Below are 18785 nucleotides of genomic sequence, written 5' to 3' on the forward strand. Positions count from 1 at the left end.
TCACATGATTCAAATAATATTTTAAACACATATTTATAAAAATCATATTAATGTGTAATTTGTTCCTTGTTTAAATTTCTTCAAAAAGTACATGCATGGATATATCACAAATCATGTTCTAGTGGCAGATCTGTTGTGGCAGATCTGAGACTGATGACTTAAACAAGACAAGTTCTGTTCTAATGTCTCATATGACAGATTGCCAATGGAGGCTCTATTATGAATAGATCTATGGTCAGCCTGTCCCTAAAGGCTTTTGATTTGCATTTCAGATCTATGACCAAAGCTGACTTGCATATAACAGGTTCTTTAATGCCATACCCTATGTGGGTATGTGAGAAAGCTTGCCAGTAGCTTCTCGTGGATTGGTGGTTCTTTCCCGGGTTCTTCCTCCACCATTGATACTGGCCACCATGTATAGCCTATCTTGTGCTGAAAAATGGTGTTAAACCCAACAACAACAACAGCATCTTTCAAACTGCATTACAGTAGAACTTTGATTATCCATCAGGGTGTGGGACCGAGACCATGATGGATATGAGAATAGATGGATAATAGAATATGTACATTGAAAATATTGTACAGTAGACTGGGACATCAAAAGATCATATCTTCATATGTTCATGTATCCATTTATAATATTTTGATGTGCAATGCCCTGACGGTTAACAGAGACTGGTAGTTAATAGGGTGTTGGATAATCAAAGTTCTTCTAGTATTATTTCTTAATTGTCAGTTACTATTTTATTACTGTTTTATCTTTGTTAAAGCTTCACCTAAACAGACATTTAATGTAAGGTACATTGAGCTATGGCATGATAAAGAGCATAATTTATTTGGATCATGAGATGTGCTTTGAACAGATATTTTTTATTGCTAAAATCATATGAAGTATGATTATACATATAAGTTTGGTACACTGAAAACACCTTTATTGAATTTTGAGATAAACCTGTTGTTTGATAACTAGTACCAGGCACACACTTAGGGACACAAAATATTTTAAAGTTGTTAAAAGATTTTACATAGTTTTAACTGTTCTTTATAGTCTGATTTAAATATATAAGTAATTTTGAAATTGATATTAAAGATAATTTTAACTTCTTTCATAACATGGTTATATTAGTCGTATCATATGCAGTGTTTATTGTCTACATCTTTCAGACTAAAGAAATGATGTGTAAGCACATCAAAAGATACATGAGAAAGGATTCTAAATTCAAGGCAGACAGTGTGGCTAAAGAATATGTGAACTGCCAGGTAAATAATTTAAATTTATAAGGGAAAGAAGAAAACTGGATACATTATTATGGAATATATTTTAAATCTTGGATTAACAATGCCATAAACCATATATACTCACTTATAAGTTGACAGGTTTCCTTTTACTGAAAATTTGATTTATGCAGAGTATGGATCATCCTACAAGGGTGACATACAAAACGATTTCTCCTTCAAATATGTTCCTCGATCACATAAAGATAGGAATATTAGACTACTGACTCACAAATCCAGCCCTGCTAAAAAATGAAAATTGTCTTTGTCTAATATACTCTTGCCCATTATTTTCCCTTGTCTAATATACTCTTGCCCATTATTTTCCCTTGTCTAATATACTCTTGCCCATTATTTTCCCTTGCCAGAGCCAGGTGTCATTAGTTTTTAGCTTCGCAGCTGTACTGATAACATTCTACATGTTACCTCCAACAATCCAAGCCATTTTTGTATTCAAATTGGACCATCCAATGTTCTTTTTTAATTTATTAGGTGGAATAATCATTCTGCTGCAGGTTGTATAAATTAATATTACAGTTTCTCCAGTGTGCAGGATGAGTGAGTTTATATTCTCTAGTTTCAGTGTGCAGGGTGAGTGAGCTTACATGCTCTAGTTTCAGTGTGCAGGGTGAGTGAGCTTACATGCTCTAGTTTCAGTGTGCAGGGTCATTGAGCTTTTGTGCTCTAGTTTCAGTGTGCAGGGTGAGTGAGCTTACATGCTCTAGTTTCAGTGTGCAGGGTCATTGAGCTTTTGTGCTCTAGTTTCAGTGTGCAGGGTGAGTGAACTTATGTGCTCATGTTTCAGTGTGCAGGGTGAGTGAGCTTATGTGCTCTAGTTTCAGTGTGCAGGGTGAGTGAGCTTATGTGCTCTAGTTTCATTGTGCAGGGTGACTGAGCTTAGGTGCTCTAGTTTCATTGTGGTGGGTGAGTGAGCTTACATGCTTTAGTTTCACTGTGCAGGGTGAGTGAACTTACATGCTCTAGTTTCAGTGTGCAGGGTGAGTGAGCTTACGTGCTCTAGTTTCAGTGTGCAGAGTGAGTGAACTTACATGAGCTAGTTTCATTGTGCAGGGTGAGTGAGCTTACATGCTCTAGTTTCATTGTGCACATGTGCTAGCTTCAGCATGTAGGATGACTGAGCTAAATTCCCTATTCTTGGATGTAAACTTCATGCAGTTCTATTCTGACAATTTTTAAAAAATGATGCAACCTGATTTTATCCCTAAGAACAGGTTGCCATTGCTAGGCAACCAACAAATAACTATTGATCAAGGGAAGTGAAGCTACTGGACACCATATGCAATCTGAAGTGCACAGAAGCATCAGCAATGGCCATAAAAGACTGTTCCTACCTTTGAAAGTAGGAAAACAAGATATAGCCCCACAAGCATTGTCTGCCTGGCTAAAGGGGGTTGTCAGATCAGTGCTCTCTGAACTCTCTCAGAATTGGGTATGACAAACAAGAAAAACATGATATGCAAGCCATTTCCACGAGTCTAGCCATTGAACAATAATGTCTTAATTCAAAACAGTGGAGTCAGTCAGATGTCACTCCCAGACTGATTTCACCAGGTTCTATCTGTGCAACATGACCTTGCAAAGGGGAGAACTGAATCTCACTGGGCCATTAGTTGTGGCCGAGACAGTGAACTTGCCCATATCTATGACAGCACAATATTGAACTCCGGTGGGAATTAATCACTTTTGCTAGATTTGCTTCGAATACTTTAACGTCAAGACAACAGTCAAGTGCAGAATTACACAGGGATATCACTTGCAAATGCATTTACAATTGTCTTTAGTTGTGTTAAACTAACATTGGGAGAAATTCATCTTTCTGGTGGTAGTTTGTAAACCAGACCCAGATTTCCTTGGGGTCAAATGAAAAGTTATTGCTTGCATTTTTGTGCTTAATTGAGCTAAGTCTTATGAACTATGTGACTTGTACATATATATATGCAGGTGAAATTTGGTCAGACTTTGTATTTAGTTGCATTTCATTGAAAAAGCTGATAGGATCCCAACACTTATTTTAAGGTCAGTGGTCTTGATTCAGATTCCAACACTTATTTTGAGGTCAATGGTCTTGATTCAGATTCCAACACTTATTTTAAGGTCAATGGTCTTGATTCAGATTCCAACACTTATTTTAAGGTCAATGGTCTTGATTCAGATTCCAACACTTATTTTAAGGTCAATGGTCTTGATTCAGATTCCAACACTTATTTTAAGGTCAATGGTCTTGATTCAGATTCCAACACTTATTTTAAGGTCAATGGTCTTGATTCAGATTCCAACACTTATTTTGAGGTCAATGGTCTTGATTCAGATTCCAACACTTATTTTAAGGTCAATGGTCTTGATTCAGATTCCAACACTTATTTTAAAGTCAATGGTCTTGATTCAGATTCCAACACTTATTTTAAGGTCAATGGTCTTGATTCAGATTCCAACACTTATTTTAAGGTCAGTGGTCTTGATTCAGATTCCAACACTTATTTTAAGGTCAATGGTCTTGATTCAGATTCCAACACTTATTTTAAGGTCAATGGTCTTGATTCAGATTCCAACACTTATTTTAAGGTCAGTGGTCTTGATTCAGATTCCAACACTTATTTTAAGGTCAATGGTCTTGATTCAGATTCCAACACTTATTGTAAGGTCAATGGTCTTGATTCAGATTCCAACACTTATTTTAAGGTCAATGGTCTTGATTCAGATTCCAACACTTATTTTAAGGTCAATGGTCTTGATTCAGATTCCAACACTTATTTTAAAGTCAATGGTCTTGATTCAGATTCCAACACTTATTTTAAGGTCAATGGTCTTGATTCAGATTCCAACACTTATTTTAAGGTCAATGGTCTTGATTCAGATTCCAACACTTATTTTAAGGTCAATGGTCTTGATTCAGATTCCAACACTTATTTTAAGGTCAATGGTCTTGATTTAGATTCCAACACTTATTTTAAGGTCAATGGTCTTGATTCAGATTCCAACACTTATTTTAGGGTCAGTGGTATTGATTCAGATCCCAACACTTATTGTAACGTCAGTGGTCTTGATTCAGATTCCAACACTTATTTTGAGGTCAATGGTCTTGATTCAGATTCCAACACTTATTTTAAGGTCAATGGTCTTGATTCAGATTCCAACACTTATTGTAAGGTCAATGGTCTTGATTCAGATTCCAACACTTATTTTAAGGTCAATGGTCTTGATTCAGATTCCAACACTTATTTTAAGGTCAATGGTCTTGATTCAGATTCCAACACTTATTTTAAGGTCAGTGGTCTTGATTCAGATTCCAACACTTATTTTAAGGTCAATGGTCTTGATTCAGATTCCAACACTTATTGTAAGGTCAATGGTCTTGATTCAGATTCCAACACTTATTTTAAGGTCAATGGTCTTGATTCAGATTCCAACACTTATTTTAAGGTCAATGGTCTTGATTCAGATTCCAACACTTATTGTAAGGTCAATGGTCTTGATTCAGATTCCAACACTTATTGTAAGGTCAATGGTCTTGATTCAGATCACAACACTTATTTTGAGGTCAATGGTCTTGATTCAGATTCCAACACTTATTTTAAGGTCAATGGTCTTGATTCAGATTCCAACACTGATTTTAAGGTCAATGGTCTTGATTCAAATTCCAACACTTATTTTAAGGTCAATGGTCTTGATTCAGATTCCAACACTTATTTTAAAGTCAATGGTCTTGATTCAGATTCCAGCACTTATTTTAAAGTCAATGGTCTTGATTCAGATTCCAACACTTATTTTAAGGTCAATGGTCTTGATTCAGATTGTGGGCTGTACTTGCTCATGGACATGATATTATTGGATTGTTATCAGTCACAGCTTGTGGATATTTCTGAAGTATACCACTTCAATGACCTATTTTTTTAAATATACAATAAAATATTACTTAAAGATTTTAGCAGGCATCGCATGTGGATATATATTGACATAAGTTGGTCTTAAAAGTGTACAATACAGTTGTTTGTTCTTATTTTATCTACTACTGTACTGTGAATGTCTGGGGGAGGGTTGTTGTTGTTGTAGGGTTTAATGCTATTTTTCAGCACACGATAGGCTTTACATGGTGGCCAGTATTAATGGTGGAGGAAGAACCCAGGAAAACCCCGTGAAAGAACCACCGACCCACGAGAAGCTACTGGCAAGTTTTCTCACGTACCCACGTTGGCTGAATCCGAGACTCGAACCCACGCAGACAGAGGTGAGATGGCAGTGATCCGTAACGGACAGCGCTTTGGACCACTTGGCCACTCGGGGCCCCGTCTGGGGGGGGGAGAACCCTGTAATTCTCACATATGTAGACTTGACAACTTACAGAAAGGTGCAGCCAGGGCGATTTTAAATGTCAGAGATATTTTAGCATCTGCAATATCTCGTTTTGACACTCATAGATGGATTACAGTTAAGGATTATACCAGTTTTAGAAAAGCTGTTCATACTCGTAAGGTCTATAATGATTTAACACCTGAATATCTTAATGTGTTTAAATTTGTAAGAAACATTTGCACAGTGAGTACATTATTGTTACTGGTATATATTCCAAAAGATCAGACAGAATATTGAAAGAAATGTTTTTCAACATTGTATAATTTGTATTGACTTCTGTTATATTTGTATTCTTGTGTACAGTTGATACTGACTTTGCATATTGTTTCTTATTATGTGTATATTTGTTGTCACTGCAGGACCATTATGTAAACAGATAACAAATTATGTCACCTTGGTAACTAATTATGTCACCATGGATAAATAAAGGATACCATTATTATTATTCTTGTTATTACATGTATTATTATTTGAGAATTTCAGGATTCAAAGATAAGTCTTTTTCTGAAGACCTTTTATTCTTTTTAGCTGACAAATACTGAAACCATCTCTAACTTTCTTGAGAAAATGCAGCATATTAAATTTGGTAACAAAAATATTTTCTTACATGTTTCATTTAATATGTTCATGAGTTGACTGTTAGGTGCAGTGCAAAATTTTTTGGCATGACCTCAGACCATAAACCTGATATCATGAAAAGATGATAAATGTGTATTCCAGCTGTACTATTTATAACCAGATAGAACAGCTAAGGCTGTTTTTCATAGTACAGTAAATGTGTATCCAGGGTGCACTCTTTATAATCAGATAGTCTAGCAGTCATAGCCGTTTTTCATACAGCCATCATGTTTATGTGTCCTGTTGTCATTTCCATAAATTGTATGTCTTAATGCGACATAGGGCTAGTATTGTTACATAGCTTAGTAATGATACGTCCTCTCTCAAATAGCTCAGTAATGACAGGTTGTCTCTCACATAGCTGAATAATGGTAAGTCCTCAGTTTTTAGATAAATAGAATCTCATATTGATCATTTAAAAGAAAATGTGTGAAATTGGTTGAATATTGTGATATGTAATGCTGGAAGATGGTGTATGTTATTAAATCACTTGTTTCATAATTATTGTATCTAATGAAGACGTGTTTATGATACTGTGGATATGATGTGTTTCAGGTGCAGCAGTCTCGGCTGTTATGTCACCTGCTGTGGAGTCTGAGGGGGAGATTCATATACTCTGAAGAACAAATTCTTCAGATTTGCCTGTAAGATCACATGTAATGAACAATTTTTTTTATTCACATGGACACATCAACAGTGCCAAGGTTGGGGGCTTTGGGCTCACCATTAACAATTTATGAATTAATATAAGTTCAAGATATTGACAGGTAATAGACCTGCTTAAAGCATAACTAGAATAAATGTAGATAGAGAATGGGAACACAAAGGGGGAAGGGAGAGAGAGTTGCAAAGGGTATACATTTCTTGGTATAATTTTCATATTCCAACATTTCCACTATGGTTTTAGTAATCCATCCTTCCACCCTTGTATGTACTGGTACATTTATGCATAGATCTTTGCAGAACTTATATATTATAAACATACAGAAATATATACAATTACCTACCTACCTACCTACCCACCCACCCACTCTATGTACCTATACACACAGTTGTATTTAAAGACATATATGCATATTAATTTCGTACAGTGAAACCTCCCTGGACCAGGCATTACTGGGACACTATTAGTGGTTAGGACCTGAGATTTGTATTTATACAGACAGTCTAACATGGGCTAATCTAGGGAAGCATCACTATATATACACAGATGTCTGTAGTTAACCAATAACCATATCTCCAAACCTATAAACACATATTTTACTATGGATGGAATGGTAGATAGAGATAAATTTAATATTCAGTATGAAAACAACTTTATGTAAGTTTGCCATTTTGTATCAGCATTTTCCCTTGTGCAGTTTTTGAGTGAAGAATACTTTTCTGACAGGTTTAAGTTCAGTTCTTTCTTAATGTGAGACATATTTCATAATTCATTATTTAATCTACCGTTATAAACATAGAATTTCAACTGTGTAATAAATAAATTGATCACATCATTACTGCAATTACCTGTATATATTAATCAGAGTAAATGTATAATTTTGTGTTGATATATCTTGAATTATTGTATTACCAGTATTATCTGTCTTGGTTCAGTGTATCTTGAACTGAAAGCTATTATTTAATAGAATAGCCACCCCCCTAGAGTTTGATAAAAATGAATTGCACAGAGTTGATCTCCCATTTTTGAATAAAGTTGGTATCTTTAAGAAGATAAACAATATTTCTTTCAAATAGTCCAAAACATCTTATCTGGATCCCCTAATTCCTGATGGTTCATAGTAACAATCTTTAATGTGTGTCCCAATAGAGACAAATTTTCCATATACAATGAAGGCAGAAACCATCCGAATACAAAGGAAACCCGATGAGAGATGTGATTTTGTTTTACTGATTCTTTGTGAATCTCAGTATTCTGCATATATATATATGCAGTCAATATATGGTAAGTCAAGTATTGAAACTTAAGATAAAGGGGAAGCTGAAAATCAGAGGAAATATTGGAAATGATTGAGCAAAATAGGACCATTGTAAGGAATATAGTGTGTGTGTGTGTGTACATGATTTGGATTTTTAACATAGCTTTAACAATTTGTAAGGCATATTGCTATGATGTCTGCAGTGTGGCAGTTTGTATTGATGTCTAGCACTGGGGCATCATGCCGCAGACATGTAGCATCATGTCCCACCCCCATATTTAACATGCATCTATAAATAGACTGCCTAATTTTGAAATTCCCAGGGATTTTTATCCGCTCTGGGGTTACCCCTCTTCTATGTGAATATGCTGGAGCAAGAGAGGTTTAGACCATGCTAATTTTTCTGTGTATGTTTACTCAGTGTGAGTGCATGTATTCACATTTGTGGGTACTGCATGAAGGGGGCAAGGGGGATGGGGTAGAGTGAGATAAAAAAGAAGGATTAGTGAAGGAACAGTACAGAAAATCAGAAAAGTGGATTCTGCTAATGTAAAGCAATTAAAATGTATTTGCTTATTTGGTTGCCATGCTTCCTGTGCATTCATTTTCTTCTTTTCACTTCATTTTATATATATTTTGTGACACAGGTATGTAACTTAGACAAGAATAATGATTAGTAGTGTCAATTTGAAATCAGTACTTATTTAAGAATTGTCCTCTTCCTTCAACAGTTCCTGTGCAATTTTACCCTAGTTATCTTACTGTTCATTAGTTTTGCAAACATTCTGCCATTGAAGATCAACATCAACACAACCACTTCAGGGCTTTCACTTTCTCCAGGAATTCAAATGTTTGTCTTGTAATATCTTCCTAGTTTTTCCTTTTTATTATCACGTTGAGTTTTGTCCTCCTTGACATGAACTGACAAAAAGTGGGTCTGATGGCATCATCTGTAAATCAGCCTGGGCAACTGTCAATACAAATATCTACATCTGAGTTCCAGGAACTTCTTCAGCATGTTGTCAACGATCATTTCTCAGACTTGGTCTAGGTTAGATTTAAGAGTGGCTTCAGTGATGAACTATTTCAACGGCTTGGCTATATATTATCAAGATGTAATTTTTTCCAGACATTTCGGCAACTTATTGAACTTTATTTGTTCAGCCTCCATTTTGAAAATGTCCTTATTGGCAAGCATCCTTGCCCTCCATAATAGCCCCTGCCTAACAAAATGCCTCATAGAACTTTGATGATGGGATAAGTCTCTTACAGCTGAATGTGAACACACCTCACCTGTGACTTCATCACTCATTTTTTTCCCTGAATGTGAAGCAGTTTTTCTTTCGAGACCCAGCATGTTTGAAAAGCTATTGCACAAAAAAACACAAGGTGGTAGTATGCCTATTGCACTTGAGGTAAGTTTGTGCAACTTGCTCACTGCGTGAATGGCATCATGTATCTTTTTCTTCACTGACCACATTTGGCAAGCATATACCATATTTGCCAGCCATAAGACGATACTTTTCTAACAGAAAATTGTAGCTTATACTCCGAATAAACTTATAAATGGTGTATGTCATCCAAATCACTTTAATATATTTTTGGTATGGAAAATAATCCTTCAAGAGAATGAAAAATAATGTGTAAAACATATTTCATTTTGAGGAAGAGATTATGTATGAACAAATATAGGATCCCACATTTAGTATTTTAAACAATCACATAATCATCAGTATTAAAAATTAACATAAATCAAATGTAACTGCACTAAAGCAGCATGCACTAGTAATATACATTGTTTGTAATATACATTATTTAAATTTAATTACATATATGTGCATTAGAATTTACAAGTTAGAAGATGAATGACCATAACAAAGACCTATTCCATCACAATTTTCTTCTTGCACCTAATGATCAAATAATCTGTATGCCCCATTGAGAGACAGACAGATGTCTTCACAATTGTAAATCTGTATTATTCACTTACCTGATGACTGATTTAACTTGTGTACAAGTGCAGTACCATATTCCATTATCAATTAATACCACTAGTTAAGCAATTCCATCTAATTTTTGTTTCCACTTCCATTATTACAAGAATCACATGGCTTTGTAGTGGTATTTACATGCTAATTAAATATGCCATGGCTGTATTCAGTCATTCCAATCATTCCAAGATAACACCTGTTTGAGGTCAAGATTCTGCAGACCAGATCAGATTAGCGAGGCTACCAATAGGGAAATGAGGTGTCCCATGGGTATTATGAACACCATACCATATAGTTAAAGGAAATGCCAGGTAGTTTTAATTGTAAATTTCACAGCCAGTGACATTTTTTAAGTTGCCAATATAACCAACACTAATTTAAACTATATCTGGCATGAGCAAAGATAAAAAAAATTGCCGCCTAAGTATGGGAAGAGTACATGCACTTTAAACAAAATCTTAATTGTTGGGAATGGAGAGGTCATTATACTTGCAAAGAAAATTAGATGGCATGGAAAATGGTCATTCTTGGGATTTAACCTAATGGAAACAATATGGATATAACTATTGTGAATTTTTAAACCTTAAAGGAGTATGGTATGTATTTTCATAGTTTACATTTACTGTTTCATTTATTAATGGTTTCTCTCTTTGGCAAAAGCTTCAGCAACATGGGGCAATAAGTTTAAAAAAAGAACAAAAAAATCAATGTAGAGCTGAACTTTCTCTCTCTCTCTCTCTGATATATATATATCGGATCATATTTTATTTTGATCAGGAGTTGCAAAAAGAAAAATGCAATGGACTACATATGCATCCTTCTCTCTGTATCTCTCTTCCCCTCCACCCCCACCCCCACCAAAAATGCAATTTAGTATTAATGATGCAATTTCCCTATTAATAGTAATCTGAAATAGCATAAAGTGATACTTTTAATATTTATGAAACTGGAAGTTATTATAATTTAATTCCACACAGCACCGTGAGTTTTATCCTGTCTGTAACTCAATAAATTTTCGGGTCAGCATCTTTATATGTAGCTAAAAGTACATAATACATTTAAAATACTTCTTGTGAAACAAATTAGGTACTTTTAGTTACATTTACTGATCCTTACTGGAAAGGTTACTGAGTTACAGGTAGGATAAAATTCACGATGCTGTATGGAATGAAGTGAAAAACACAATCAGAGGTGTTGATCTGGCCTCGTCTTATACTCAGCATCGACTTATATAAAAAAGAAGGATGGAAAGTTTACCAAATTTGCTGATTTGACTTATACTCTGCATTGACTTATAGGCCAGCAAATACGGTACCTGTACATCTTGAGAGAAGGTTAAGAAATGACAGTGATAACTTACATAAAAGTATCAGAGATTGGAACCTCTGTGTTTGGGAATCACTTTAAAATGTTATATCTCTTACCAGAATTATCCAAAATGATCTTACTACAAACAATGTATTTTTTATACTGCTATTAATCACTGTCATTTGCTCACTGCTGTTGTCCTTTGACCCCATAACCAACAGGTTTGATTAATTCTGAGAAATCATTTGGGTAAATGTTACCAGAAAAATGAAATATAATTCAGAAAGAATACAAACAGAATGCCAAGTGAATGCAACCCGAAAGTAATGCTTTTGGAAGAAAGTAGTAAATGATAATGGAATGGAACATGAATGCATTCCATTTGCAAATTATTTTCAAACTGCTGATAAATTTCCATAACCACAAGATTGTTATCATCATCAAGGATTAGATTCTTTGCTCCTTTCTTTATCATTATCCTTGTTGAGGCATGAAAAAACAACCATCATCGATGTGACATCATCTCTGGTGGTTGTATTAGTACAGTCTTTATTTGATTGAAGCAATAGAATGAATTAAAATTTGCTGACACTATATTTTTACTCTTTTTGCATTGTTGCAGTTATGTCTTTTCCATTGTATGCATTTGCTGTCAAATCAAAGCACAATTTTAATAAGACAGATACAAAATCTATAGTTCTTTTCCTTTAACACCAGAAAACTCGGTTTTGTTAAACCCATTTCCATTTCATTCTGAATGAGTTGAGTGAAAATGAGAATCAAAATGATGAATGAAGGAGATCATTACAAAATCTGAATGAGTGAAAATGAAAATCAAAATGATGAATGAAAGAGATAAAAATCTGAATGCATTTCTGAGACCCCAAAAAATCAGGATGAAATTCAAATGTTAATTACTAAACCAAAAGGGTGCAAATGCAATACAAATTAAAATTAGATTTGGTAAAATTGCACATTTCAGGATTTGTATATCTCTATTAGCATTTTTCAGAAGCCTCATTCATGGAATTGTTGGATCACATCTTGAGAACTATCAGTGAATTTTTTATGGTAACAATGGTAGATATAAATAAAGACCACCATTGCACATATTACTTAATCAGCTGACAATAGCCAGTGTGATGAGTTATAGGTACTTTGACAACTGCTATGGGTGAGCCCATTGTACTAATTTGCATAGGTTAAGTATACAAAGTGGAATAACCCAGATTGTCTAAAATTATACTGTATTTGTTGGCCAATAAGTCCATGTAGAGTGTAAGTCTAATCAGTGTTACGAGTCTTGGCTCTTACGAAAAGTAACAGAAAAGAGTGAAGACAACATACTTTGTAAAATTTAATAAATAATTTATTTCCCTACAATATCAAGTGAAAACAACAAAAAACTTACGGTTTGATGAATGAAATCCAAAAATAATCCAAGAATTACAAAATAGAAGTCCTAGTAATAAAAAGTCCTGAATGAAACTGAGTTCAAACCCCAATGAAGTCCAAAATGGAAGACGATGATGTCTGTTGTAACATGCACAGTGCTGTTATGTCAACAGTTTCTTGTTGAATCACAGAAAATATTATTCCAGATTTGAATTCCATGCTAATTTCAGTGAATGTCTTTGTCCAAGAATTTAGTAGGAGCACTTATGTATATCCAGGGAAAAGAATCACTTGAATTCAAAATAATTTGAAGAAAATAAAATAAATAACCCGGACACAACATAAACCAACTTGACTTTTCAAGTGTTAAGGCATGACTGACTAAATTCTTATCATAACATGAGTTATAAGACTTACTAAAATGCAAAACAGATGCCTGGATGGGGGTCAAGAGTTCATTTTTCCAGAAGGAATGGAAGTTTGTTACATGATATTTATCACATTGTCCAGGTATGTCCTTAACTTGATAATTCTTACTTCACGAAAGAATAAAAAATTTTTTTTTAAAAAGTTGTTTACCAAAACTGTCACTGGTTCTGAATCAAGGTACTAGATACAGTGTTTCTATTAGGTGTTTAACAATGAAATAAATATTTTAAAAAAGTCAGGTCAAACAGAACTGAACTTTTAAAAAAGTCAAGTCCAGTAAACAATATTACACTACAATAACATTTAATGGAATTTACATTTTTTTAAAAACTAACAAACAAATAATTAAATTACATATGCATAACATCAACAAGTTTTGTACATTTTCCATCCTTCATCCATCCATATATATGTCAATGCTGAGTATAAGATGAGGCCATATCAGTACCTCATCTTCATCTTTTTCACTTTGTTCGACACTGCATCGTGAATTTTGTCTTATCTGTAACTCAGTAAATTTTCAGGTCAGAATCATTAAATGGAATGAAAAGTACCAACTTTGTTTCAAATGAATTATTTTAAATGAATTGTGTACTTTTTAGCCACATTGATAAAATGTTAGGAAATAATAGTACCTGACGAATGTTGTGTTGAATTTGCTAAACTGTATTGCAAGAAGGAATGGTTATTTGAATTTGAAAGGAGAAAATTGGGTGAGAAAAATAATCTATTTTGGGGTTTTCATTGAGAGAAGGAAATCCCAGTTGAGGGTTACATTATTTGTCTCTCTGCTAGACTATTTTCTATTTGTGGGAAGCCCCTTCATCTGATCGATTATAAATTGTTGTTACTATGTATATATAAAAAACACAGTGATTCCCCTGTCAGATCTTGTCACATGCATGTTTCATACATGCCAATCATTATGCTTTTTTTCACCAGATTACATTTTATGCTTGCCTGTATATGGATTATGCTTTTTTGGTACATTAAAAAATAAAATTAAAATAAAGCAATATTATCATCTCTTTAAGTCTATAAATCTGAGAAATATTCATATAAAGATGACTGCTGTGTAAGAGTAGCATAAGAGTACTTGCCTTGTTTGCTATTTATAGCAACTGTATATGATCCATTTCCAAGAAAAAAGATGGGTTTCTTCAAATATGAAATTTGCCTCACAGATTAATTATATTGATATATTAATTATGTTTATACCTTATGGCATGTATGATGTATGATAAAACTGCTCCTTCATAAACCATCAACATGTGGTGTGACTTTCTGTCACACTGTCTCTGCTGGTGTGGCTAATGTGATAGGATAGACTAAACATCCCAAGTAAGTTTATAATACCATTATACTTGCTTATAAGATGAGTTGAACTGCAAACTGCACACACCCAGATCTGCTGTCACATAATGCACCAGTAGATCTGGGTCTGTGCAGTTTGTTAGGAGTAATCAGTAGAACATGCAACATATACCACGATCTGCAGGTATATTATGCCTTAGCTGCTCAGGATTGTTATTGTGTGTAGTTTGACTTGACTTACAAGAGAGTACATACAGTATGTACTTTACTAGTTATCCATAGGTCATGTACCATCTACTAGTTTTGTGCTAAAGAGGTAAATTCATTATCAAGGACAGGGTTGTAACACCTGACAAAATTGGAACATACCTACTTGCTTTTAATCTGCTTTATTAACTTCCTGTTTTGTTTCCAGTATGATCTGAACAAAAGTGTCACCCAACAGCAGAAGTTTTCTCAAACAGCAGCATTAAGATTTTCCATGTTATGCTCAGCAATGTAACAATGTCCTGTGTATTTTAAAGTTTTCAACATGTCAATATTTATCATTTTTTAATAGAACACTACACTCTTCACATTCTCAATTATAAACTTACTGTGTAATGATCTTATTTGTCAGTAGATATAGAAGTGTGAAGGATAGGTAGAAGCTTTACAGCAAGTTAATCTTAATAATATATGGTTACAATATTTTAATTTTCTTTTCAAGCCCCAAATCACAAAGCTTGGAAGAGTTGGAGTTGTTTCAGCTGCTGGAAAGATACAGCCTGATGCTAACAGACTTGGCCTACCCTGTCCCTCAAGGTGAGTGTAGCACCACTGTACCTCAAGGTGAGTATAGCATCACTGTACCTCAAGGTGAGTATAGCACCACTGTACCTCAAGGTTAAGCACAGACATACTCTGCCAAGTCATACCTTTGATACAGCCTTTTCTTACTAACTGGAACCTGTATTAACCCAGCATTTCTTTTCAAACTCAGCATGAGCCTGAAGCTTGAGTCCTACATCTAACATGGCCTAATCCTAGCTGCAGAACCAAGAGCTACACTTACTTTCACTTCTTACATGGGGGCCGCAAGTGGCCGACTGGTCTAAAGCGCTCTCCATTACGGATCACTGCCATCTCACCTTGGTCTGTGCCAGTTCGAGTCTCGGATTCAGCCAATGTGGGTATGTGAGAAAGCTTGCCAGTAGCTTCTTGTGGGTCGGTGGTTTTTTCCAGGGGTTTTACCGGGTTCTTCCTTCACCATTAATACTGGCCACCATGTATAGCCTATCATGTGCTGAAAAACGGTCTTAAACCCAACAACAACAACAACAACTTCTTACATGGTCTCATTTCACCAGCAGGGAATTCAAATACTTCTGACAGCATTATCTGTATTGCATTTTTAACATGGCCCAATCCAGGTCATTTTGCCAGTGAAATGAAGACAAAATTCACAAAAGTTAAAGGAATGTTAGCAAAAAGAAAGCAAAATCCAGAATTAACAGCACTGAAATGATGATGGATTTTAAAGAAATGAAAATGGAGAGTGTAAATGCAAAATTCAGATCGATAAATGACACGCAAAACAAACTAATGACAAATGCATCGCCATGGTTGAACACCCAATTTCTTTACTCATTACAAGATATAACATTGTTCTTGTTGATACAGACAAAGCAACTACCATTGATATTATGACTTCATCACCAGGGGTTGTTTTTGTACATCCAATCTTTATTTAAATAAAATAAAAAAATAAAAGCTGTTGAATCCACAACAGTATGTTTTCATTCTTGCTGTTGCAGTTATATTTTTTATTTATTTTCTATGCTGTCTTTTATATTTTATGTACTTGTTATTTTATTAAACCACATTTTTAAGAAGGCGAGGTACAAAGGAAGTAGTTGTCTCCCTTTAATACTCATGAATGGAAAACAACTTCAGTAGATGCAGTTCCATTTTGTTCCAGATGGCTAAAAATAAATGGATATATAAATGGAAGCAATAAACACAAGATCAAAAATATATGTCCAGGACCAAAAAGAAAAATGGAATGTAAATAAAATGAGTTCTGAAATGAAGTGTAGCTGCATTGCAAATGCTGTGAAGATTTGGTAAAATTATGTTTCAGGGTCCATACCAGCACAGATCTGAAGCTGCTAGAATCCCACTTCAAACACATCCTAATATTGCCAGCAGGAACTTAAAGGGTCTTAACTCCGATCTGTTCAGTATCCTTGGCATTTCATTGCACAATTTTTTGTATGGCAGAGCTCAGTTTTGAGAATATTCTCTAACCAACATTGTACTTACCAGTATATTTCCCTTGACAACCCACCTGCCACATTTATTTTGGTATTTCCCTCTATCTAGTTGGAATCTATCTCAGGGTCATTTTTAGAGGCATGTTGCTTTGCATTTTCAAAATATGTTCCCATTGCCTCCAACAGCCACTGTACCTGTGATTAATGTTTACATCATTCATTCCATATTTTTGCCATGCCTTATTTCATATCTTTTGCGGCAGCTTCATTTGTGGAGCCTTTAGCAGGAATCTTCCTGCAAAACTCCAAATTTATTTCATTTTTTTTCTTCCTCTAATATATTTTTTAAAATGTTGTGACTGCTTCCATTTCTGTTGCTTGGTGTATTATTAGCTGTTCTGGTCATAGAAAAGAATAGTTTATGTTATTGTCCTTTTGTCCATCATTTGTTGTCCAATGTCTGTTTGTTCATTAGAACAAGCATGTTATCACTTCTCCTAAACTACATGGAGGATTGCCATAAAACTTTACACACACTGGTTTGGTTGGTCCTGAATGAAAATGATACTGCTTGGACAGACAATATGGCTGCCACAGTTTCCAGCTTGAAAATTCTTGTTGCTACTCCGACGAAATGGATAACATGGGGTTTTCACTTAAAGACTAATAATGATGTCTAGTTGCTTTTAACTCATTAACCCCTGGAGGTTTTTGTCATTTTTGCATGAAATGTGAGTAGGAAACACATTTGGGGGGCTATTTCTGAATAAATCCTAATACATCGACTTCCAAGAGATTTTCCATTAGCCTAATTCCTAGTTGTCTTAGAAACATTGTTTTCCATTGGTTATTTTGCTTGTGCATGAGCAGAAGGGTAAAAGATGGAGTTCTTTTTTTTGTTTTTGTTTTTTTGCTTAATGGACCCATCATTTTTGTATCAAGACCGCTCTTTATTCCAAATGCCCACCTTATCCTACTTATTGCAAAGGTTCACCTGTCTGTGTGTAGTTCAGACTGGTCTGCCTTAGATCTGAGGCCAGAAAGTCTAAAATCCAGATAGAAAATGGGATTCTGACCACAGGCAAATTTTTGGTGAAGAAGAAACGGGTAAAAAAAAATTAGGTTTTTCCCTCTGTATTTTGTAGTGCAACTAAAACGTGCAGATTTTTTGGTATTACTGTAGAGTACATATCTCTCTACCTTTCTATGATACCACCCACTTTAGTGTATCATGCATAACCATGACACTAAAGAGCTCGGCAGTAGGCTACTACCTCCTGCCACGTAAACACTACGCCAGGGGTTAATGAGTTAAAGAAAGTGGTGCAAGTCGTACGTTCAGTATAGCCACCATGTCAGCTGTCTTAAAATTCTTGTTATTATTACTCATCCTGAATGGAAAGTCACACTGACATGGGATTTTTCAGGAAGAGTTCGTCCAATGCTGATCTGGCTTCAAATGTAGCCACCAGAACCGCCATCTTAAAAATCTATAATTACTCCTCCTCAGTAGATAGTCATATCAGTATTGGGTTCCTTATGATATTTGGTTGGTTCTAATGATATTTGGTTGGTTCTAATGATATTTGGTTGGTTCTAATGATATTTGGTTGGTTCTAGTGATATTTGGTTGGTTCTAGTGATATTTGGTTGGTTCTAGTGATATTTGGTTGGTTCTAATGATATTTGGTTGGTTCTAGTGATATTTGGTTGGTTCTAATGATATTTGGTTGGTTCTAATGATATTTGGTCATTAAAATGGTGCAGATCAGGCTTCAGTATGGCTCCCATGGTGGCCAGTTTGAGAAAGTTAAAAATCTTATTGATATTCCTGCTGAATGGATGGTCATATTGAGATGGGATTTTCACCAAAAGACTTACTATGATGTTTAGTGAGTCCTAGATGA

General features: G+C 34.9%; 1 protein-coding gene across 2 annotated transcripts in view; it reads left to right on the forward strand.

The window, feature by feature from the left end:
• LOC149774336 (protein pigeon-like) overlaps positions 1-18785 on the forward strand; it is a 198703-nt gene that overhangs the window by 125916 nt on the left and 54002 nt on the right. For both annotated transcript variants that reach the window (XM_089945450.1, XM_089945451.1), the window contains exons 21-23: positions 1165-1260; positions 6820-6908; positions 15333-15427. In XM_089945450.1, coding sequence (XP_089801576.1) covers positions 1165-1260; positions 6820-6908; positions 15333-15427 — 280 coding nt within the window. The remainder of the gene's footprint in view (positions 1-1164; positions 1261-6819; positions 6909-15332; positions 15428-18785) is intronic.

The sequence above is a fragment of the Sinohyriopsis cumingii genome, unplaced genomic scaffold (genome assembly GCF_028554795.1).
Source record: "Sinohyriopsis cumingii isolate HCF-2022 unplaced genomic scaffold, ASM2855479v2 utg000349l, whole genome shotgun sequence".
NCBI lineage: Eukaryota > Metazoa > Mollusca > Bivalvia > Unionida > Unionidae > Sinohyriopsis > Sinohyriopsis cumingii.